The following is a 25,651-nucleotide window of genomic DNA, read 5'->3' on the forward strand; positions in this document are numbered from 1 at the left end:
TGTGCAAACATTTCTGCAGAAATGGTTACACTTTAATGATAACATGTGATGAGGAGGTGAATCTTTTTGACGAGATGAAATAGGGCCAACCGGTTCAGATTTTAAGAATATATTTTTGCTGATATTTCCAGAATTTATTTTATGTAACAGGTAACTTTGTGTTTGTATGTTTTTTGGCAGACTGTTGAAATCTTAGAAGTGGGTTGCTAAAGTACAGGCCATTCTATTTCAGTTTATCTGACTTTTTTATTTATTAAGCTTGGCTGGGGCCTGAATGCCCTGGTGATAATGGCATTTTTTTTTTCCTCCCAGATGATAAACAAGACCAGTTTAAGGCACAGGTTCATGTTGCTGATAGTATATTATATTTAGAAAGCCCGAGTTGGTTGTTAAAGAATACCTCAGGAGAAATAAAAAAGATGGAGTAAGGTTTTTTCGTTATTGTAATGCCAGCTGCACAGTTCAGCTTCTGGGTGCTGCACATGCTTCCTCGAAGAAGCTGCGGGGTTTATACTTATATTTTTGTTAGATTTAGTGCGTGTATATGTAATTTTGCATTAGATAGTTCTTATCTTTTGGAACTTGTTTACACTGTTGTGATAAATCGTACTTCCTAAAGCTTTTCTCACAGAAGACAAACCCAAATAATGTCTGCTTCAATGGAGTTAATAGTTTACGGAGCATATGAGTAACCAATTATTTTAATAAAATAAGTACTCGAAAGTGTTCCCTATATTGTGGAATCAACTTCTTTTAGCATACGAGTCACTTTGGTAATTGAAGTCAACAGACATTGAGGATGAGTAATGCTTTCCAAGGACGTGCTCTAAGACCCTGATCCTGCAAATGCTTATGCCGATGCTTAACTTTGCACGAGTGTGTAGCTTTACTGAAATCAACAGAGCTGCTCTTGTTAATGATCATGTTATTAACGCAGATAGTTCTGTTGATTTCAGTCGAGGTGCACATGCTAGTGAAGTTAACTGTACGCAGAGCTGCTTGAAAGATGTAGGCCTAAATTCCTCCTGTCTCGTTTCCCTTAAGTATTACTCATGTATTTCACCAAGATGCGATGGGCCTTTTAAACAGAGAGAACAAGACTGGTAAATAGAATAGCGGTCTGGGTTAATTCACTGTTTAAATGTTTCCTTTTGCTATTTCTTAGAAGTATGGAATCAGGTACAGAAGTACTACCAGGGCAAGTTTTATAGGAAGAAGCAATGCTTATTTCTTAGACCAGCTGATAGAGTTGGGAAACAAACAAACTTTTGCTTGCAGAAATCTTTCTTGGCTCTCTGCCCCTCTCTGCAAACCTTGTCTGGCTTATGCCCTTAGAACAGTTACGGCTACCACACTGCTATTCTAATACAAATGCCTGAATGTGGAATAACTATGTACAAAAAGACTCACAAGAAAATAACAGTATTTCTAAAATGGAGAATAAAGAAGAAATATGGAAAATTTGTTAGTGTTAGTGAAATTGTGAAGAATAGCAATACTTTTTTGCTGTACTTTCTTATATTTCTGTAAGATCTTGTATGTAGGTGTTGCAAATAAACTGAATTTTTCTTCTGTCCTATTTTTTTTTTTTTGGTCCTGTGCATATTGATGACTTTAATGCCAAAAAAACACTTGTACCTTTTTGTATACCCATTCTTCAGCATGCACGGTGCCTTGCAGAATGAGTTGAAATTACTTCATCCCAAAGGACGTATAGTTTAAGGCTTATGTCAAATCTGCAGGTGTATGAAGTTCTATTGATGTAATGATACAGCATTAGGTCTGAATTTTTCCCGTTGCAGGATTTTTGGCAAATGGGAGACACAGATAAAGCGAGCGAGAAGAATTATTATGCTGTTCAATTAAGTTTATTCTATACAATTTGTACATATGTTGGTGGGTTAGCTCTCTAACAGTCTATCTGGGTGACTTGTCAGCAGGAGAGTGGTGCAGAAAGAGAAAGATTTTTGAGAAAACTTAGGTTAATCTTTACCCATTTCGTCCATTTGGAATATGTTTGTAACATCTGTTTTCCTTCAGTAGGGATATGTCCTCAGCACCAACTACTCCTCCATCAGTGGATAAAGTAGACGGATTTTCTCGGAAGTCCGTCAGAAAAGCCAGACAGAAGAGGTCACAAAGCTCCTCCCAGTTTAGGTCTCAGGGCAAGCCTATAGAGTTAACTCCCCTGCCTCTGCTAAAAGGTAAGATCAAGAATTATTTTTAATAAATAAAACAATTTTACTCTACAGCTGACTTCTAAAGTATTCTATTGCCAGAAACTGCAGGGAAATTTTGCCAGCAATGAGAAATGTTTCATGCCAGAAATGTATGTATTTAAGCTCTACAAAATATTTTATCTGTGACTTGAGGGTGTGGTAATTGTTTGCAATACTTTTGAAAGTTTTAAATGCTAATGTTAACTTGTACCATGACTTGAATTTTCAAGGCACTCAGGCTACGTGTGTGTATTTTAGTTTGTGAACCCTCAACAGTTGACCTAAATGATCAGTAAATTCTGGTACGGGTAACTTGACTTGTGACCAGAGGGAAACTGGTTTTTAGGATCTTACCTTGTAATGTGTGGGTCTGCAAGCTGTGACACTGGTGCTAAGTGCAACCCACAGGCATATTTTCAATGCCTTGCATCAATGCGTTACTGAGGAGATGGGACCCCTTCTCATAGCATTTGTGAATAGGTAACTCCCAGCTCCTGGCTTCTGCTGGGTTTTGAAATCGAAAGGTCCCATGAGCTGCAGCCTCTCAAGAGGAAAGATGCTGCCAATCGGGTTTTAGGCGAGACACTACTGTTCTCAGAGCCTGGGTATCCCAGCTCTGGTTGAGCTTCTGCTGGCAGATTTAACCTCTAATTTGGGAAGGAAAATTATGTTCCAGCATACTACTTTTGAAAGGATGCTAATATCTCTGTAATATCTTCAATGTTTCCCCTAAATCCCAATAGTCACTGAATTTCAGTACAAATCCAGGGGCCAGCAGCATCTGAGAATTATGTCTATCTGTTGAGGAAGGAGGAGTTGCCTTCCAGAAGTGTTTCTTTTACTCTGAATTCTCAAATGGTTTATTTAGTGTTCTGGATTTTTTTTCATTGCTATTCTTTTCAGTTACAAGTAGTGAAAACAAGCATGGTTTGTGCTGATCATTCTGGAAAATAGCAAGGTTAATAGGTTTAATATTATGTCTGTCCCATTTTTGCTTTGTGAGCCAGTGTATTTCCCACATTCCCTTCTCTACCTGTTTGACAAATTTGTTAATCAGAGTAATAGGTAATAAATTTGTAATTGCATTTAACCCCACTTCTTCGTAAGAAGAGAGAAGTTTTAAAAAAGAAAAGCCAAACCAGCCCCTCCCAAAATACTCACACTTTAATGTGTTTCTTTTAATTTAATTAAAAGGATTAATTCTAGTGGAGTTGTCATTGAAATACTTGAGGCTTCTTTCTGTGGGATACCTGTAAGAGTGCAAAAATGGCCATTCTGGGTCAAAAGAGAGATCCATCCCAAGGCATTGTGCCTGACAGTGACCAACTTGGAAGCTTGGAGGAGAGTAGAGGAGCTGGGGAGGCCTGGAGCGATGCTGTATCAGAATGTGTCCCCCCTTCAACATTCCTCAGTTTAGGGTCTGTTGATGCCAGTGGATTTGACTTTGTAGTCAGCAGTGAGTATTATTTTATGATTTTTTTCTCGTTGTTTTGTGACAGTATGATAAAGAAGGAAATGCTTCTTTAAAATAATTTTAAAGCTCAGTTTTATACTTTTGCAGGTCTTTTTTGATAGTAGTTACCACACTTCAGAAGGGGACTTTATTCTTTGGCTTAAATGGCTAGATTACTGGACAAGACTGAGATTTGTATTTGTATAAATGAAGAAATTGATGCTACAATTATTTCATTCTATTGTATAGTCCCGTTCAGGGAATGAACTAGGCATGCGCACAAGCATAAGAAAAACGTTGCTTTTGTCTGAGGACCTGGTATTGCAGAAACATATGCTTAATTTGACTACTGTAGCTAGTCCCGTGGATTGAGATATAAAACTATAATAAGATAAACCAAACAGATGGGGAGCAGAGAGTGTTGGTGAGACATTTATGATTAGTGTCATAATGAGTTACAGTGGTCCAGCTTCAAATTAAGAATTTGATCCTGTGAGTTAGTTTTCCCTGTTTGACTTAATGCGGATTCCCGGAGGCACAAGGATCTACCTATGGCAGATTAATTTGCAGGATTTGGGCCTAACAGTCTATCTGAAACAGCAGTGGTATTGGTCCCTGCTGAAGGGACAATGGCAGTTGAAAATCACGCTACTGTTTGGAAATATTTTGACCTATATTAATATTTGTAACATTCAGGATTATTAAACCTGAAAGAAGCGAGGAAACAATTTCCTCCTGCATTTTTCATACTTCCCTTGGGCAGTTCCCTGAATGCCCTAATCTTTTAAACTTTTAGGTTTACACTTATCTTCAAACAGGTGACTAGTCCTATTACTTCAGTCCAGTAACCATGTGATTTCCAATTTCATCCTTACTGTTTGGGTCTTTCAAACCAAAACAGAGAAGAGATTTCAGCAAAACAGCTTTTTAAAGTCTGAGAAAAATGAGATCAGTTTGGAGATCTACAGTTGCTCAGTTTAAATAAACTTCTTGTTTTGGGTAAATTTCAAGTTTAATTAAACCTCTTAGGAAATATTTCAATACAGGAGTATTCAGAAATTTTTAGAGGACAGACCTCTAGTTCAACCTTAGACATATTTCATATTCATGATGGAGGGGCTTTGCTGACAAAAACATACATGCTATGCTCCCTTCTTTTCTTTTTTTTTTTTTTTTAAATGATTATGTTTCATATTGTCATTTGCAGGCTGCCTTCTCTCAAACAGCACTTTTATGAACTTCAGTATCTTCTTTGATTACAAGAATCATGTATGCAGAAAACTAGATAAATGCTTAGTCCTTTCTTTGCAAGTTTTTATACTAGGCCTGTCACCATAATGATTTGAGCACCTTCCAGTAGTGTATTAAGTGACGTGACTACACATCTGTCACATCTTATCTGCTCTCATCCCTTTCCCTAGGGGCACAGTCATATATAGTGAAATGGCTTGTTTTGGTAGTGTTTTAATGCAGTCTGTTGCTTTCTGTGAACATACATGCCTGTATTGCAAAAACAGATAGATAAGTCAGTGTTGTTGTTCATTTGGTAATAAAAATGTTTCAGGAAAGAAAAATAGAAGAGACTATGTTTTGGTGCTGCGTACAAGTCTGAAGGATAATCTGCTATTCAGGAAATGTAATAAGAAGAACTGGAATTTTCAGTATTGCTTATTCCAGAAAAAAAGAGAACGCAGAGAAATTAAGTTGTTACTGTTGGGTTTTATTTTTTTTTTAAATTAACAGAAGTGTGTATATTGTATCTTTTTGTAAACAAACATTTAATGTACTTAGAAAATAAGATGTGCCTTCTGAGGCTCTGTTGGGCTGAGTTTAGGCTTTCAAAAGCCACAAGCCAAAAAGCTGCTCTGTTTACTTATAGTAAAGACTTAACTTTTCTGATAATTTAATTATATATTTATTCATTGCATTGTGACTAGATCTAATTTGGAGTTATCTTTTTTTAATATGACTAATGTCCAATGTAACACTTCAAAACCACCCTTGTCCCATTCCTTTACACTTGAAACAAAGGAGAAGAGAAGTGCATATGGGAGTTGTGATACAATTGTCCTGCGTTTTCAATATGTGTACTCTTATATATGTTTCAGTCTCACATGCATTTTTAAATGCTTGCATGTTCTTGCCCGGTGTGTCTTGCAGTACGTTACGGCTTTTGATTTTGGCTTTACGTTTAAAGAGGCTGTTGGTGTCATTGAGGTTGGCAGGTCCCTGAGATAACTGGTTTGTGGCAGAGCTGTCCTGGCGAAGGGCTCTTTTCTGGGAATGAGTACTTCCACCTCTCTGCCTCAGTCAAACCCAGCCCAAGTTTGTTAACCAGGTTTGTGGCCTGCCTCAAATCATGCTTGTTCTGTAGAGGAAGATAGTGTTCTGTAGAGGAAGATAGTATTCTGTGTGCATTGCCTAAGTGTATTATTTATCAGAGAGTTATTTTACTTTCATTTTGTATAGATACTCTTTTTACTTAGAAGTCTCTAGAGGTAGATCGGTAGGAGTGCAATGTTGGGAAGCAGCTGGTTGGAAGAAAATATGTTGTAGTACTGGACACATGAAAACAGAATGATTTCAGTATTACCTGTAAAAGGGGAAGGAGGCCTTCATTTGTGTTTCTGCCAGTATCTGTAACGGTAGGGGAGTGTCCGGAGGATGAAGACATACGTACATATGACTAAAAAGATCATATGGTTTATGAATTCATGTTTAGCATCTTGAGAAATTGGACAGAAAACTTGCATGTAATTCACGGTATTCTTCCCATCCCCCTCGCCCTCATTAAAAATACATAATTTAGGTAAAGCAAACTATCCAAAGGTAAGACTGTTAAATTTTAAATCAGTGTACCCTATTTTTGATATTTCAAGGTTTACCTATTTTTTCTTATCATCCTACCACATTTTCCAATGATCTAATATAATTAGTGTAGTTTACTTTCAGGTTTTCTAAAACTATTGTATGTTGTTGTTGAAAACAGCTCAAAGTACTATTTTTATTTTTAGATATATTTTCCTCCTTAAAATAGGCACTCCGAGCAGAAGTTCTCTGTCAACAATTCCAATTGCTTTGCTACCTCAATATTATGAAATTTATTGAGCTTCTAATACATTTATCAGATAGTTTCCATGACACTAAAGAATTGCTGTAGTGGCAACAAAAGAGCATTGCATAGTCACAAAGGGAAAAAAATCTCTTTTTACTTGCTCTTTGCTTTTGATCATTATATTATTTCCCTGATATTTTATTATAAGCTTTTCCTATGAATCCTATCTATAGGTCAAATGGTGAAGTTCTTAAATAGTAAAAAGTCCCGCCAACTCCAAAAGATTTTTGACTAAGTGAGAACTGCAAGATGTGCACTTTCTTTTTCAAATAAGGTTACTTTTGATTTCTTTTATCATAAAAAAGTCTGGGTTTTTTTCAGACTTATGGATACCGCGTTCAGAATTCTACAAATGGGAAATAGTTATGATTTGAGTTGTAGAAGAAGAAAGATACAGCTTCTATTTCCTATTGACTTCCTTGTGGGTTGGCTGTTGTCTTTTCTATGCTACTCGCCATTTGTGAAATATGGAATGCTTTACAGATACCAATAAGCTGTTAATAATATATCTAAGCTAAATACTTTCTCCTAATTTATAAACAGGAATTTAGGGTCATAGTGGTTATGATTTTTCAAAATAAAATTTTCCATTGTTGGAAATAGAACCCAGGACTCCTAATTCAATGTGTGGAAGAAACCCTGGAACGTGGTTTGTGCTGGACATAGTCAATGGTGAATCAAGCATCAGTCCTGGTAGTACTTCTAGGAATTTTGTGCCCGTTCTGCTTGAAATAAATCTGAACATAATGGGCAGTCTCTGTGAAAGATTTGTGAATAGGGCCACAATCCCAAAAGGAAGAAGGACTTAGCCTATTTATTATTTTTTCTTAAGATATATGGAATTCTTTTCATAGGCAATTAATTTCTGCACTTTCTCTTGTGCTCTTGGCAGTTGTTTTTTGACTATATACTTAACTTTCTCTTTTAATTTTTTTGACGTATGGTGGTTGTAGAATAATTCTTTCCGATAATCTTAAAGATTTCTGGTTGATTCTAAAAAGTATTTGTTTGATGGTGTTCAGAAAGGGCCATATATTAATTGCATTCTGTATTTTTGATTTTTTCTCTGCTTGTTATTGTCTCCCACGTTTGGAATGGAGTTTTGTAGAGCTATATTTGTAGGGAATGGGCATATGTAGAGATGCTGACTTGAAGTTAAGATGATAGTAAAAGAATACCTCCTTATCTTAACAGTGTGTTAGTGACTCTGCAGTTGGTGAGAAATTCTGTCAGCTTAGTCCTGATCTTCTAATGTTTCTGTTCAGTTGTCTGTCTTTATTTCCAAGTCTCTTTAGGTCTGGTGATTTTCCTAGGTGGTTTTTTTTTTTTGTTTTGTTTTTTTAACCTGAAATCTTCAGTGTAATTGTTTTACTTCCTGAATTTCTCAGTTTACCTTCTGGAAATGTTAAGTGATGGTCATTCCCACCTCTTCCTTTTCCTTTTTCTTTTATTTTTGTTTAATTTATTTTTGAACTGAAGTAACTTGTAATCACTGTGTAAAATGTATTTCTGTGCTGCTCACGAGATTGAGTCTAAAGTCTTGATAATTTTCTGCAGGAGCGGTTAGACTTTACCAGCACCAGAAACTTTTCGGTCTGTATTTGTACAGTATGTCTCTATAATATGTTACCCAGTATTATTTATTTCTCTAATAATATTAGAATTTTCTTTTCTCTGTCCAAGTATCACCCTATGGGTCTGTAATAGAACCTCCTGTTTCTGTAATAAGTACCTCCTTTGTATTCCTTTCCCAAAGTACCTTTGACAAATACAAGTTATGGTTTATCCATGCAATTATTTCTGTATAGTATACATGACTGTTGGAGTATAGTGCTGCCGTTATAATTGGTTATGATATGAAGTTTACTGTTGTGAAAGGTACATTTTCCATATCTCTGGAATTGTGGGCGTATTTATAAAATCTGTTTGTGTATATTAAATGTATATAATATATATTTGTGTATATAAATAAGTAGTAGATATATTTAATGTCATATATAAAGTTTAGGTTTTGAGCTTATTTAATTTTCCGGTTTGTTTTTAAAATTTAGTACTTATAATGGGATACTACTACTGTTCATTGGTAAAGCTTTGTAGTAAGGGAGCAGTCCCTTTACATTCATCCGTTGTAAACTCCTGCCTCCCTGAGAAAAGAGCACTTTCATTTATGCTTTCTGGGGAGTGGGAGGAGGACGGAAAACTATTTTTAGATTCAGGGTAACTTCTTTCACCTACAGTTTTTTCATTCAAGTTATTACAGTTTCTTTGGCTCAATCAGGCAAAAATCCTTAGAAGTAGCAGACGAGAGGACTCACTGAGTTCAATGAGTTTTGGTAGGGTTGGGCATTTACGGATTAGTGGTGGGACCGTGTAATCTTGGTAACTGTCTAATTTACAAATACCAGCAAATGGGCACACGTTAGTAAAAGGCTAAGGAAAATCTGTTAGTAAAAAGTAGACTCTTCTTTCAGAAGGATATGGCAGGGCTTATCTTAGTTCGAAACCTCGCTGGTTCTAAGTGTCGGTCTTCATTGCAGGTGCAGTTAACATCAGGGTTTTTTTCTGGTGGCAAAGCTTCTTTGAGAAGTTCCCAAGCATACACCAGAGTGCACAGCCTCTCATCTGTGCTGCAACAAGCTTCTGTGGGGCCACAATGTAAACCAGATTGCTAAAAACACTTTGCCTCCTCCTAATTTTAGTGATGTGCTTGATCCTGTGTCTTCTCAAACAGTTAATTCAGCAGAACTGAAATGGTGGTGAACTTTTATGTAGGGTTGGTAGCTTCTGTGTGTGTGGTTTTCTGCTTACAAAAAAAAAAAATAATTGCTGCAGCTACAGTCTGACGATCTTTGTCAAGCGTTTTCAGAAGATCAGGCATCTGTCCAGAGAACCAGTGTAAAATACTTTTGTGCCCTTAGTTGTTGCACTTGATTGAAAAAATTGTCTGTTTTGAACAAAGTCTGGAAGTCAAGCTACAGGGGAATCGGTTTTGATCAGGAGTAATAATGATTTAAAATAATAGAAGAATTTTCACCAGTAGGTTTTTCTAATTGATAGAGACGTGTGTATAATTTTGAAAATGTATATATTTTTAGATTTGTTTAATATAGCAATGTATTTTTTCAGTCTCCTGTAGAAAGTTTATTTTTCAAGTCATGGTATGTCTTGATATTAACTCCATTATATTAAGTTGTATTGGTTGAAAACAAAGTAAGTAGCATAATAATTTTATTTTAAAACACTAACATTTTATGATGTTTTTATTAATACATTTTTATAAAAAAGGATCATTGTTTTGCATTTATGCCCTTTATTAATTTTTACCACTATTTTTCCTTTCCGGTCTGTAGGGCAGGTTCTTAACTGTGGTATTTTCCTTGCACATAAAGTGTTTGATCCTTCCTTTTGCACCTCCAAGAGTTTGCGGCAGAGAAGGAACACAATATAACAGAGTTGATGTACCTGGTTAAATGGGCAGAAGGCAAGAAAGTGAAAGAGATCCTTTTTGGGTAGCTTCGTAAAAGAAAAAATAGAATAGCAGATTGCTGGAAAGTCTGTTGAACATCATTGGACATATTGCTAGCTCATCTGTAACAGTAGCTTCATGTGTTCCCTGATCTGAAGAGCTTGTTCTAATAACTTAATGTTGGACTTCAGAACTGACCAAGTTCTAAGAGAGGTGGAGGCAAGCAGTTTGTTATGCTGATTATAGAAATCTGTGCATAATTAGGCATTTTTGGAAGATTTTTATGAATTTAAAAAGATGTATCTGCTGCAAAACATCAATCACAGACATAGTGTTTCTTACTTGAAGGGTATTTTGCAGAAGCTAAAGTAAATCATCAGTGGTATCTCAAGGATGATGAATAAATGCAGATAATAGTGAGTACCTACTGGTAAAAGTATTAATTTTAGGACTTGACCCTCCTGTTGGAGATAATGGTTAAGTACACAGATACCATAATTTTTATTCAGAAAAATTGGATACTTTCATGAAGAATAAGGTTAAGCTGAAATTTTTTGTTGTCTGGAGAGTACTTTACTGTCAGATGTTTGATTAAAACATTGAAATAAATGTAACTTGCATGGTTATCCCTTTTATGCTTTTCATTGTGAATAGTGGCTCCGTATAAATGTGGTTTGTGTAATGAGAGGGAAGAGTTTCTTTAGGTATTCTTTTGTCATAAGGTTAAGAAGATCTGTCATTAGAATTGTCATTTTTAATGGGTTTTAACTCTTTTTGAGGAGCACCAGAAAAAATGTTTAATGTCATTAAGAAGAAATAACTGTGGTTTCTCTTGGATGTGGTCCGTAGTTATCTGTGGGATTCCAGGAAGTTTTAGGGATACATTGTATGAGATCTCTTATTTTTTCACCATGCTTGTGATATCTACCTCATCTGAGATGGCCTTTTGTTGTTTGGAATTTCTGTGCTTCTTTGCAGTGTCATGAGTTTAATTTAATATTATCGTGACTTTCATGGCTTCTTTTTCATGTATGCTTGTACCAAACATGGATTTTCAAGTTCTAAAATGCAGGTGGCAGTAAATTTGTTTGTTGCTTTCAAGGTTTTGAATATATTGTCATATATTCATATTGTTTATGATGAATATAATTTATATAATATATTGTCATATTGTCAGATTTTAGAGGAATTAAGTATTATTACATTGCTTTTGTTATGCAGAACTATGTAATGTGAATGCATAAAATTCCGTTATTTTTCTTTGCAGATTTAGCTCACATGCTCTCCGCTTTTCACATTCCAACAGCAGGGCATAGATGTTATATGCAGACTGTTTTTAAATAAGAAAGTTTCTAGTAAAGGTTTTCTGACTTGTCAATGCGCCATCCCTGGAGGTGTTCAAGGCCAGGCTGGATGGGGCTTTGAGCAACCTGGTCTAGTGGGAGGTGTCCCTGCCCATGGCAGGGGGGTTGGAACTAGGTGATCTTGAAGGTCCCTTCCAACCTGAACCATTCTGTGATTCTGTGACTTAAGTTTTGAACAGATAACGTTGTGTGCTTATAGATAATGTATTTTCCCCTGTATGTGGAAACAAAGGTGCAAAAGGTGGTGATTACAGCTGAGACAGTACTTGAATCACTGTAGAGAACATAACTTAATTGTTGAATATTGTCAGTGTTACCAAGAATAAATTTGTCAGCTTGTTATCTTTGGTGTTTTCAAATGACATTTTTGGGATAGCTTTTTGAAGAAGTTGAGGTGGTACTGTGTTACTAGTCATCTTTGTTCTCCTTCACTGTCCTTTTATTCCACCCAATCCATACTTCTCCTTTCTTCTTCTTTGCTTGTTCTTTATCACTGTCTTCCCTACTCCCACTTTCTACTTCTTCCTATAACCTCTGACGGATACAATTCACTTATTTTTCCACAAGAGGGTGATAAAACTCGCTCATACATGTAAAAACAAGCTATTCCAGGTGGAGTGGGTTGCAGAGGTTATTGGAAAGTCTCACTATAATAAAATTAGCTATATTTATAATGAAAAGAATATTGTTTGTTCATGTTATTAAGCTCCATCAGTGTGTTACAGTGGTTGTTTGTCTGCACTTCTGGAGACAAGACTAGACCTGTCAGGATGGAGATCCACCCTGTGAAGAGCATGCCAGGTCCATCCTGCCTCTGTTGCAGTAATCAGACCTTACTGCAAGACAGTCTTACCTTTCTGTCGTTCGTGCAATAATTTGCCTTGTCCCTTCTCCTCTATGCACTCTCTTGTGGGTTTTGTTTGTTTGGTGTGTTTGTTTAGTGGTTTTGTTTGGTTCCCCCATGATTATTATTAGAAGAAACAGAACCTCCTTCCCCACCAATGCTAAAAAACCGCAGTGGTTGAAATTTCTACTCATCTTTAAAAAGTGTGAAATGGATGAAAGGGGAGAAAATAGCCACCACTGTGATTTGTCTCTAATAGAGGATGTTGGTAGAAATCTGCCTCTGCTTTTGGCAAAACCTAGATGTAACAGGTATTTTACTCAAGATTAAAAGCCACTCTAGTTTTTCTTTTTAGGACTAGAAAGGATGATGGAGAGAAGTGGTTATTAGCCCTTCCAAGAAGAGTAACTCCAGAATTGTCTGTCCTAAGTGATGGAGGTTGTGGCTAAAGTTCTGACACCTGGGTTTGGCTCTTGGAAAAGCAGTGCAATTGTTTCAGGGTGTGTTGGATGGCAAAGGTATGTGAGCGCACCTATTAGGTGAGCGGTGCAGGGTTGGGATGCAGGGCTTTTTAGATACACTTTGAGGAAGAGACAGCGTGTCAAGGTGGCTGTTCGTTTATATTTTGGAGGCTGTAAACTCAAAAAAAGTGTCCGTTGCTGTAAACTGCTTTAGAATATTATCTGAGCTGCCAGATTAAATCTCGTTAGCCACAAGTAAAAAGAACTGCAGCGAGTCCCTTAGTATTAGAGAAATGAGCAAATGGGAATCTACACTGTGGGGTAGGCATAAGCTAAGCAGTGAAAAGGCTCCTGGAAAAATTCTAGACACTTCATTGCGATGAGTCAAAAGAAGTCCTGGCAAGAAAGGAGAAACGAACAAACTGCTTGAGGTTATGTTTACCCCATCCTCCCATTAACTGTGAAATTTCAGGTCACAGACTGAAATTTCTCACTCTTGTTTAATTTCAGGGAAAACAAATAAATGTCCCGAATAATAAATAAAAAAAATGCAGTCTTTTAAGAAAAAGACAACGACAGAGTCAGTGATCTCAATATTTTATCTCCTTCTGACAATAGGAAATTCCAAAAGCAGGAGAAATGTGTTGAATTTCCCAGGACAAGTCTGTTGCTCTTCCTATTCTTTCAGTGTCCTGTTTTCCCTAAACTATGGCATCCATAAGCACAATCAAGTTCAACAAACAGCGTTTGGAGCACCTTGCTTCTTGAGCAAGAAGGGCCAAGTTTAAGGTTTGGTTCAGGTATCTCTAAATGTCAAGTGGGACAGGTTCTTTCAACTTAACACACTTGAGGGGGACATCCCCACCTCAAAGCCGCCCTTCTACAAAAGAAAAAATAATCCCCACAAAACCCAAATCATTCTGTGTATGCTTCTGATCTGGTTCTGACACTGTAAGGGAATTGGAGAGATTGTGATTTGTTAGCAATGTAAAAGTATTTTTCTTAAGTTTTCAGGATAATTCTCCTAATGCAGGAATGCCAAAATATCTAGAAACAGAAGTAAGTGGCTGGAAGCAGGTTTTGAAGTCTCTCTAAGCAAGTTTCTTTTATTTCCTGCTTGGAAAGGAACAGTCATTCCTGTTGCAGACACTTTCTTAATCGAGGATTTTGCAGAGAGGAGGATTGTCGTGTCCTTCAGAACAGATTCTGAGGTGACCTCATTTGACATGAGTGCATCGTTGGTCTCCCCTTGTTTTGCACAGTTGATCCTAGCATGAACAGGCATTGCGCTGCAGCAAAAATTCATTTGAGAGCCAACATCTTCAAAGTTATTTCACTTGTGGCGAAATGTGCCAAAACTTCATGGTCAATAAAAAGCAAATGGTTTGGAAATGAACATATTTTCATGTTTATTTGGTTTTGGATAAGTGTTACGCTTCTGGATTAAAAAACCCTGATATTTCAAATATAATGGGAAAGCTCTACAACAATACATAATACACAATAATAAAGCATAGACTGTGTTTTTTTTTTTTTGTTGTTGTTGGTCTTTTTAGATAAAGCATTCAGTACTTGGTAATTTAGTTTTAAATATCTCAAGCAACAGGACCTATGTTGTATCCAGAGCTGCAGCAAAGATAGTTGAATAGAGTGCCCATCCATGCGTGCTTCATTTTGGGAGAGGAGCAAAACGGAGTAATTCAGTTTCCCCCCCAATTCCTAGATTCGTGGCTAGATAGACAGCGCCTCCCCCTCTTTTGAGCTCACGCCACATTTGTGGTTAATGCAGTTTTTCTGCATTGTTGTTTCCCAGGTTTCTTGTCCATATTGAATATCTATATTTGGGATTATTTTTCCCAGATGCATTAGTTGGTGTTTTTCCAAACTGAATTTAACTTTATTTTCTGTCCATGTAAGGAATTTGCTTAGGTTCCTTTGTATTATTTCTGACTTTACCGCTACTCAAAATTCCCTATTTAATATCCTCAGAAGATGTTATCTATATGCTATTTTAATCATATAGATCATTAAGGAAGTTATTAATGTCTGGACTAAATTGATTCTTATATCTCACTGGCATTTCTTTCCAGTCGGATACTTTGAGATTTTTATCTTTTTATTTCTAGACTTTTCAGCAGTACTGTGTTTCTCAGCCTCTATCCAAAAAAAATGGAATCAGTTTTAAACATAGGACTTTCGCGGAAAACAGGCATGTCATTCATGCTGGAATAGAGTAAACTTTGTAAATCCAAACACAATCGAAATTGAAGCTGGATTATAATAATTGCATATATATCTTCACATTGATTTCAATATGCTGTCTTTGTACTTTAATTTGTACAGTAGTAGTTCTTAAATGATAAATTATTAAGTAAATATTTTCCTAGTGGAATGTGCTTTCTATTTTTGTATATCATCTTGAGAACAGAATGTGATTCCGTTCTGTAGGGTCAGCTATTTGAAATACTTGTCTGTGTTTGTTCTAACTGCATAATCTATAATCCTCAATATATATTTAATCCACTTTATCTCTTATAGAACTACATCTTTGGAATAGGGAAGAATGTAGTGTGATAGATAGAATTCAAGGGTATAAAGTTTGTGAAGATTAAATCAATTTCTGAGGCCAGTATTGAAAGATTTTGGCAAATACCAGATAGAAGAAATGACTAGTTAAGAAAATGAAATACTACTTACTCATATTTTCATTCCTGTGGAATGAACAAATAATAAGTAACAAAGAAGTTTTACAGTATTTCATATCTGGAAATATGATAAAATAAAAGATGGAATTTACCACCTGGCTAATCTTAAACATCTCCTACAGTGTTTAGGGGAAAGAATTGATTTAATTTTGTTTCATTCTTTGCGGTTATTGTGTGATGTCAAATTGAACTTCAAAATGTTTACCCTTCTATGCATGACTAAGGTAGAAACCGGAGTGCGTGTTTCTTAGCAGTGACCACTTGAGATTGAGTGGATGCATTAACCTTGGAACAAATTTAGCTGTGGGTTCCAGGAGGAGGGGAGGGTGTGCATGCAGATGTATGTTCAGAAGTTTGTCTTCGGGAGAGAATCAGTGTCTTCTGCTGTTGAGCAGTAGTGTTTTTGATAATTTGATGTGCTGCTTTTGTTGAGGATTGCACAGAGAGCTTCTGTTGTGATTGCTTCATTAGAATAATGGAGAAGAAGAACTTGAAAAAATTGTCTGTAGCCTACATGTATTAATAGGCAAAATGTGACTTTTCACCTAAGCTACTGGTGCTGTTGGGGCGGTATCTATTTTGATGACTTGATAAACTATACATTTTTCAAGTAGGAGAATAAGGGAAAAACAGTCATAAACAATCGGCTATCAAATTTTCAGAAGAATTTTTTAATTAACCCCAATAAACAAGTTTTATTTAAAACCACTGTTATTGTCTGTAAATTTCAGGTATTTTATTAGGTGAGTATGGAAGTGTTGGATGCAAACAGAGCTGACTTTTTTCTCTCCAAATGTTGATGATGCTTTTGTATGTTTTGGTAACTGACAGCAATTGAAAATCATTAAATAAAACAAGTTGTCAAGGGTCATGTTTCTGTGTTTGTCTAGTACTAAGGTATTAGGTACCATTTGTCAGGGGACGATGGATTTCTGATTTCGCCGAGTGACAAATAATCTGATTTTACAAGGTCTTTGGGTTTGGGAGGTGGGGTGGGAATAGCGATTGTGTTAAATGACAAACTTGCACAGCACAGGCTTTTTTGTTAATGAAGCCACACTACATCGCAGGCCTGGGTTCAAACACCAACAGTACTTTTATTTATTTATTTTAAGTAACTGGTGTTAAACACAAATATTTCTGGTTTTGTATTTTAGAAGACGATCATCAATGTTACGCAAACCTGGCACATCAGTCCTAATGTTTGTTGTTCTTACAAATGGCTGGGAACATGCATAACACTGAAAACCCCACATTCTTGTAATACTAAACAGAAGGACAAAGTTAGTGTGGAATTTGAGTATTCTACATTTGTAAAACTTCTGAGAATCTTTCAAGGAGATGTAAATTGCAAGGAAGCTTATTTACACGAGTAGAGATCTCCCTTATAGGAAAAAAAAGATACCAGGTAAAGCAGCGTGGTCCTTGTGTGTTACTTGCCCTTAAAAATGATGATTCCATCTAATCCGTTTCCTGGAAGGGATGGGAACTGGCTAACAGGGCAGCAAGCGAATCTGAACATAAAAATGCCTATTACTGCACCTGCATATGCCATTGCGATGGCATCCATGTGGCTGTAGAGGGGGGGGCCTGCATTTTATTTTTTCTGGTGAGGAATAAGTCAGAATTTGCACCTTTTCCTTTTAGACAACGAGAAGTTTGCTACCAGCTTCACTGCTTAAATTCATATTGTGCTTTCTGTGCTGCCATACCATTTTCAGTAAAAAGAGCAGTTGCATGGAGACAAAGAGGCTCCTGATTTAAGTCTCAATAGAGAAGTCTGTTAGGCTTCAACTGTGGGAGGATACTAAATGTAGCTAAGAGGTTGGCAGATGCTACCTGGACCAAAACTACTTGAAAATATTAAGCAGCTGTTAGTAGGTTTGCCTAAAAAACATTTAATGGCTGGAAGAATTGCTGAGAAAAATATGACAGAGGAGTTTTGGTTTAAAAATGTGCATATTGTCTGGATGTAATTTGCTGTTTGTGTTGTATTAAAAAAAAAAAAAGTGGAGTTCAGCTACAGATATTTTGCTAGTGTTGATGCAAGGGGGGGGAAAAATCCAACTCCAAGCCCCGCTTTCTCTTCCCACTTGTCTTACAATTTTTTGGTAAATTATGTTGGTTTTTGCAACATTTTGGCTTTCATTTTCAAAGGGAGTAATCCTGTTCCTGATTATGTAAGTTAAGCTGAAAGCTGTGGAGTGTTGTCTTCTGAAGTTTTCAGAAAGCTCAGTGTATCTGCTGCTATTAATGTTTTTCTAAGCTGTTAACACTCTGAAAATATACCTAAAGGGCTTGTTTTGTGCTGCAAGCTTTGAGAGCTCCATAAAGAGGCCAGAAGCGAGGTGGTGGGACTGGGCCTGAATTTCTACTGAGTGCATGCAGAGCTCTGTATATGGCCCAAGAGGGGGAAGCTTTCTTCGTCTGCACCTTCCTCATCCCTGCACTGGCCTCCTCCGCAGGTTGGATAGTCCTGGGAGCTGCCCTGGTTTCTCGCCTTGTTGCCAAGCCAGAGTGTAAACGCTCTCTAGCCATATCATCTCTGACCTGTGAGAGGCTGTGTAGCATGCGTGAAATGAGATACCCCAGTGGTTTTTGTTTTTCCTTCTGGCGGGTGGAGAGGGGAGATAAAGAAGTTGTGTGAAGCTGTCATGCTGCATGACGAAACATGGAGAAAAGGCCTAAGGAAGCCATTGCTCAGGATCAGGGTAGTTAATTTAAGCGGGGAGTATGAACTTCTAATTCATTTCTAAGTGCGGTTCCCTTTATGACCTGTTCCATGGGGAGAGTTGATTACAGGATCTCTGTGCTGGGTCATTAAATAGTTAACGTCAGTGGAGATATTTATGCTCCAGAAGCCAAGATTTGCACACGTGTGGGTATAAGCATTTCCAGTAGAACACATTTGATACTTAATGTGGAAAAAAGTCAAAAGAGGTGATTAATGTTTTGTACCTTTGGAATAGGTTTAATTTTGTGTGCCTGAATCTTCTAGCAGGTGATGTAGAAACTGGGGGGGAAAAATGTCTTTTCAGCATGTCCCATCCATACTTCACATAGAGCCACAAAATAATATTCAAATGAACAAGAATCTCTTGATTGAATCTAAATGGAAAATGCAGTTTTCCATGGTCTCATTATTCCAGAAATGATCATTTCATTGTAGGCAAATTTAACTAAAACCTAGGAGATTTCTGCAAAATTATCTGAAAGAAAAAAATACTTTTTTCATTTAAAGTGAGGCAAAGAAATAGCAAGAGCTTTTTCACAGAGTTGGTGTTGATCTGTCTTGACTGTTAGTTCTGCTTCTGATAGAAAGGGGTTTTACATTTTCATAAATATGTTCTCTGTCGTTTGTTTACTATTTTGTTTGTTACTACACGATACAGTTACGTGTCTAAGATTTCCGTACACACAGTTTCATAAAACTTCAGTTTTTCTTGTAGAATTTCTAAAAATTTATTTCTGAAAGAGTGCACTTTTGCCCATGTGAAATGGTTGCTTTAGAACTTCTCTAGCGGTCCCTTGCTGTTTGTCAGGGGTGGTTTTTGTGCCCCGGATCAGCCTTTTGCTTTGTCTGTAAATACCAGCCCAAAATTGGCAGAGTTCTGAGATGGCGGAAGATTATTTTGTGTGCAACAGCTAGATAGGGTTATCATAATTAAGAACGATCAGGCATTTTAGCATCTGTTATTAACCAGAGCGTACATGTGTCATCCTCACAGAGCAAATGAGGATGATTTGTTTCCTCTTAGGTGTGACAGAGGCATCGGTGTTACTTGTCTTTGTGGCACTGGTAAGATCGATACTGGGATGTGTCATGGGGTCTGGGACTTGGCATGCTTGAAGAAGCCATAGGAGAGCGAGAGGCATGTAGACCCATTATATGATCGAAGACCCAGAGAAAATGCCTTATGCAATACAATTTTTTTAAAAAAATAGCTGTTTGAATAGTTTATCAAAAAAGCTTGAGAGCAGATAGGACTATAACGTCTTATGGGGAGAAAATACAGGTCAAATACAAGAAGGACTTTAGCTGTCAGCTAAAGCCAGAAATTAGGCATGCGTTTTTAATAATGAGGCAAAATATGTGCTGGCAGGAACTACTTAAAGTGATGTTAGATTCTCTGTGTGCTTCCAAATCGAGACTCACGACTTCTAGAAAAGTTATGTTTTAGTTGAACATAAGTTACCGGACTTAATTCATGGAGGGTTGCTTCATAATGAAATCTCAGGGAGTGTTTCATTTAGGTTAGACTGTCTGCTCTGGTAGCCCCTTCCAGCTTGCCGTTTTCTAAATCTGCAGCCATAAGACCCCAGCTATTTCAGAAACTTTGAAGGAAAGGCAGTAAGGGATTTGGGAAGAAAAGCAAGGCTTTCATGAGTTAGACTAATTGGAAATTTCCTTGGAGGAATTAGACTCTGTTGTTTCCTCTGCCCTGTCTATCTTGGGTGATACTCTGCTAGTTGTTCAGAACTGCTTGCTCTTTTTGCTGCTCAGCCTGAGACGCTGGGTCATGATTTACAGAATGGATGATGACTCAAAGTGCAAGTGAACTTGGTGGGAACTAGTCCTGAGTCCTACGCAGCGCTATGTAAACATTCAGAACAATCAGGATGTCTCAAATTGGGCGTTGAAAATTAATGCATGTTTTTAATCTGAATCTTTTTATTTATCAGTGTTCTTTTAAATTAGTATCTTCTGAGTAATACAGCAAAAAAATGACAGTCTTTAAAAATGTTAGTCCTGTTTGATTTGAGAAAAACAAGAGATAAAAATTAACTGACATTATACAAGCTCTTTAAGATTCACTGCTTTTACAGCTAAATAACGGAAAGATTGCTCTAATCTTATTTTAATAGAAACAAATCTGATAGAATTCTTCTTGTTTTTCTTCTCAAAAAACACAGTCTGTCATAGACGTTTTAAAACATCTTGATTAAAGGTAACAATGCAGCCCAGTGAAATTCAGGTATGCTCCAGACTGGAACACTGTTGCTTCATTGGTTCATCTTGAGTTTGAAGTCCCTTCCTTCTCAAACAGATCATTTTTTTTTTAAAGCAATAAAACTTTAAAATTAATGATTTAGGGTTTTTTTTCATTATAATAATTCAATATTTCATTATGCAAAATTATTTTCTCTTCCGAGGAGTAGTATGCTGTTGTCTTTTTTTCTTTGTTTGTTTTTTAACTGAAATCCGTAGTTCATTTTGATACTTCCTCAGATCTGTTTCTTCTCATTAGCACATTAGCAAGACTCACCAGGTTAAAGTAGGGCTGTAGGTTTAAAATAATTTTAAAGTGTGAGCCTGCTGAAGCTCTATTTTCTCACTTCCTTCTTCTTGCTCTGAGCACAACTATCTTGGCATTGCGTGCCCTTTCTCCCCTCTTTCCTTACTGCTGTGGAGAATGCTGATACCACGTGCAATTATGATCTTAATTGTCGATTGAAAACAGTTCAGTGGCAAATGCCTTGTATATTTGCTTAGTGTTTCCTTCTTTGGGTCAAAATCTTAGGGAATATTGAAGAACTTCTCCCAATACTGTGAAGTGATATTTTACAGCGCCAAAAAGTTCACCTGGGTGGCTTTACAGTATGTTTATTCCACTAATTTTGTGGTGTAACATACAGTAATTTATTGTGATGTGTTACATGTTCTTACACTAACTTTTACCCTTCCTGGGCATTTGCCTTCCCATTTCCAAACAAATACCTTAAAAATAGTCATGCAGATCATTAAAAGTAGAAGGGAGTGGCTGCCCTTACAGAAGTCAGTGGAACCTCAGAGTTCTAACCTCAAAAAAGGAGGTTTCATGGCTGTTTTATACAAACTCCTTAAAAATCACTTTTTGATTTTTTTTATTCTTTTAGTGATTGTGTGGGGAGTGAAACACAATATGCTGATGAATCAGAAATTTGCGGAGATTTGATATATACTTAAATACAGGCAGTAAATTGCTGAAATGAAAGCTGATCAGCAAATCTTGTGGAAAAATGATTATGCTCTCGTTCTCTAAAAATAAAGGATTGTAATTCGAGCCTGCCTTTTTAAAAGAAGAGTTTCCTCCAGTGTTTCAAGGTGGAGTTTGAAAAAGGAAGTAATTTGTAAAATGTTGAAATACAGTTCAGTGTCAAAGCAACCGAAGAATAAAATTGCTGAAAATAAATAGTTGCTCTTATTTTGAAAGCGTCTCAAAGCAGAGGAGCTTTCTTTATGCGTAGTTGCTATTGGCTGCACAAACCCCTTGTTTCTGCAGCTAATGATAGATAGGAATATTAATAATGTAATTCATGCCTTGTCATATTTTGCTGCTTAATCATCTTGTTTGGCACTCCCCCGGTCGTGTTCTGCGTGGCCATAATTCAGGAATGAAAGCTCACTCGGGCGCTGGTATTACAGTCCAGTAATCAAAGAGGCTGGGATTATGCAGATAATGAAAGGACTGGCCGGCGTGTGTTTACCCACAAAAACTGGAGTGAAGTTAGGGACAGTAAACAGCCTGGGAGCTGCCTTCCGCGCCGGACGGTGGCCGTCGCTCCTACGTCACGGCTGCTTTAAAGATCCAGGGTGGGTAAGCAGAAACCGAGAGCGCTCTTGCGTTCAGAAACATGTGTCAGCAGTATTGCTTGAAGTTTCCACCATGAAAAACTTAATCTCTTACGAGTCTTTAGTAGTGTTGTCTTTCGTGTGCTGTTGCTGCTGTCAAAAGTAGTATTTCAAGGAGGTTGCTAACATTTTGTTAGAAAATACATGATTTATAAGCAAACAGTTTCTTGGACGTTAATGTAAGTTAGAAAGATAAGTAGAGGCTATAGTGTGAATCTGAATGCAAATAAAATAGAAAACCAGTATATTTTTTGTTTTCCTTATTTTTTTTTGTTAACAACTACAATTTGAAAATCTAAACCTAACATTTTCTGAGAGGCTAGCACTGAACCTTGTGAATGACTTTTCATGCAAAGCATTGCTATGTTTGCCTGGATAACTTTTTTTTTTTTTTTTAAAATTTTGGAGTAGAAAGCAATTGCTTGCCTCGATACTAAAGGTAGTTGTAGTTGAGGGACAATGTAATGGGTAAAATGATGACAGGATAAAAGGAAGTATCTAAAGAAAATGAAAGGGGAAAATAAGTTTGGTTGGATTTTGTTTGGGTGTGTGCGTTTGGTGTTTGTTGTTTCTTTTTTTTTTTGTGTGTGTTTTGCCTTCTTTTTTAATCTCAAGAAGACCTTTTCCTCTCTTGGTTTTTAAATGGTGTTTCATCTTTAAGTAGCCTAGGTCATTCCAAGATACCCATGATTTTTTGTGAAGTGGTTTCCATGCTCTTGTCAATGCATGAATAACAAATAATAGAATGGGTGGGGAGGAAGTTGATTGTAATTTGACTTAAAAGCATGAATGTTTTGACCTCAACGATTGGCAGTTTGAAAAGAATGATTTGTTGTGCTGTTTGTGTGAGTGTTGGGTAGTTCAGTGTTAATCACCATGCAGTTATGGATATAATTCACTTGTTAGACAAGTGAATTACACTGTAGGCTAGTGTTGGACTCTTAAACATACCTTTAGTAAGCACTTGGGTTAAAAGGAGGCATGTTCTTCAGAGTGCTATGTTGGTGGAAAGAAGCAGCACACATCTTGTGGATGTAATGAAGGTGAGGCTCTTCAGTTCTGAAAAAATAAGAAATTTTTATTTTTTTTTATGATAGTTTCTCTGTACTTAAAAGGTGGATTTCCTGACATAATATTTTGAGTGACCACTCATTGTAAAATTTTCTTGCATAGTCAAAGGGTGAGGTGTTGGTGGGGTTTTGGTGGGTTTTTTTTGTTGTTGTTGTTCTTTGTTGTTTTGTCTTTCCAACTGAGTTTTAGGTTCTAAGTTTTGAGTGGGATGCGTTTTGGTTTGGTTTATAACTTGTGATGGCTTTCTTTAGTAGTTGTAAACTTTCATTGATAGGTATAATTTAAAAAATATTCTGTCTGTGCATGCTGTAGGAAAGCCGATCCTTATTTTTTAAATGATACTTCTATTTGGCTTGTATTTACAGATGTATGATGAACTTTGAGACAGTCAGTGTAAATTAGATCAACTTATTCTCTCATCCTATATTCAGAATTATTCTAGCCTTCAGAGCCTTAATATCTGAGGAAGTGTAGGATTGGTCTCCACGTTGTAACAGTTTCTCCTACATTTCAGAATTAAGACTGGTTTTTGTGTTTTTCAAAAACAAGTCTAATTAGATTATATTTAGCACTTTGGCTGATTAAGAATTGCTGAATCAGGTTCACTATTTGAAAGGTAGGCATGTAAAAGGAGATGTGTGCTAATGTCTGTGTTACTCTGGCTAGTGTGTTGTGTGGTAACACAGGCTGTTCTCTGTCTGGAAGGATGTTAAGGAGGGCTGTATTTTTATTTTAATGCAAGAGAGATTTCAGTATATTTTATTTTTTGCACATCTTTTTGATAAAGTTAGGACAAGTTTTGAAGTTGTCATTGAACATGCCAGGGCCTGAGTTGGTTCTCCTCCAGTTGGAGGTAGAGAATTATGTGCAGAGTAAGTGTAAAATAGACTTTTAAAGACAAGTTAGAATTCCAGTTTTCCAAGTTTTTATCTGAAAGTTATAAATCCAGAAGCTTTCATACCAGTCATGTGTTCTTAAATATTTCCACAGGGAAAAAAATATGTTTCATTTAAGAACGGACATTGGCATTGTTTATTAGGGACAATAAAAAAGAAACTTAATTTCAAAATACCAGTCCAGTGGGAATTTTATACAGCTCCTGTTAGTCTGTGTATTTTACCCCTTGGACATTCAGAAAAGATCAGCAGTTTCAGTTATGGGCCTGTTGGAGAGGGTCGAGAGGAGGGCCACAAAGATGATCAGAAGGCTGGAGCACCTCTGCTATGAGGACAGGCTGAGAGAGCTGGGGTTGTTCAGCCTGCAGAAGAGAAGGCTCCGGGGAGACCTTGTAGCCCCTTCCAGTACCTAAAGGGGGCCTACAGGAAAGCTGGGGAGGGACTCTTTATCAGGGAGTGTAGCGATCGGATGAGGGGTAACGGTTTTAAACTGAAAGAGGGGAGATTTAGATTAGATATTAGGAAGAAGTTTTTCACTGTGAGGGTGGTGAGGCACTGGAACTGGTTGCCCAGAGAAGGTGTGGATGCCCCATCCCTGGAAGTTTTCAAGGCCAGGCCGGATGGGGCTTTGAGGAACCTGGTCTAGTGAGTGGTGTCCCTGCCCATGGCAGGGGGGTTGGAATGAGATGATCTTTAAGGTCCCTTCCAATCCAAGCTATTCTATGATTCCATGAATCTTTATCATTCAGATATCTCTGAATCAGTTCTATTAAGGGGAAAAAAGCTTCCTTTTTTGTTGTTGTTGGTTTTTTTTGAGGTGCAGAAAGCCTAGAAACATAAAATGACCTATGACCTTAGACCTACTCAAAAGTAAAGGGTTAATGGCAACTTGCTAAGTAGTGACAAGAAAAGGTAGGATGATCGGGGAAGGGGGGAAAACCAAGGGAAGTTGTTGCTCAGTCACAGAATCAGGAAGCAGAGAGGAACTGGACAGACCTGTTGTGTAAGAGGAGCTGGGCTGTATCAGGTGCAGTGCAGTGGAGGGGAATTAGAGCTCCCCGAATACCGGAACAGGGTGAGTACAGAGGAAGGAGAGAGCTCTTCTTGAGCTCATCTATTCTGCAAGTGAGAGAGCAGGGAAACGCTGCTGCAGGCAAACTATTTGCAGTATCTCAGCTTGCTCTAGTATCTAAACCACTTCTCCCTCAACTTTTTTAACTCTTCGTAACATTGGAAAAAGAAGAAAATTCAAGGATTACTTAGTATGCTGTTATGTGGAGATAGGATATGGAGAAATGATAATAAAATCTCATTCCTAAACAGGTGAAGTACACTATTGTATAAAAACACAATTTTGTATTGTATTAATTTATTAGTGCAATTGTATTATTGTACTTGTCTCACAAGTACTTTAATAAAAAATACCAATGCATAAGCTGAAGTC

General features: G+C 37.1%; 1 protein-coding gene across 6 annotated transcripts in view; it reads left to right on the plus strand.

The window, feature by feature from the left end:
- The window catches only part of PPP2R5E (protein phosphatase 2 regulatory subunit B'epsilon), a 78,052-nt gene that overhangs the window by 1,106 nt on the left and 51,295 nt on the right, over window positions 1-25,651 (plus strand). For 3 of the 6 annotated variants that reach the window (XM_054201395.1, XM_054201392.1, XM_054201393.1), the window contains one exon: window positions 2,044-2,204. In XM_054201395.1, the coding sequence (XP_054057370.1) occupies window positions 2,048-2,204 (157 nt within the window). In that variant the 5' untranslated portion in view covers window positions 2,044-2,047. Of the gene's footprint in view, window positions 1-2,040; window positions 2,205-21,972; window positions 22,206-25,651 lie in introns of those variants that run through there. The other 3 variants (XM_054201394.1, XM_054201397.1, XM_054201396.1) reach the window with 3 other exon arrangements.

This window comes from Rissa tridactyla, chromosome 4 (genome assembly GCF_028500815.1).
Source record: "Rissa tridactyla isolate bRisTri1 chromosome 4, bRisTri1.patW.cur.20221130, whole genome shotgun sequence".
Taxonomy (NCBI): domain Eukaryota; kingdom Metazoa; phylum Chordata; class Aves; order Charadriiformes; family Laridae; genus Rissa; species Rissa tridactyla.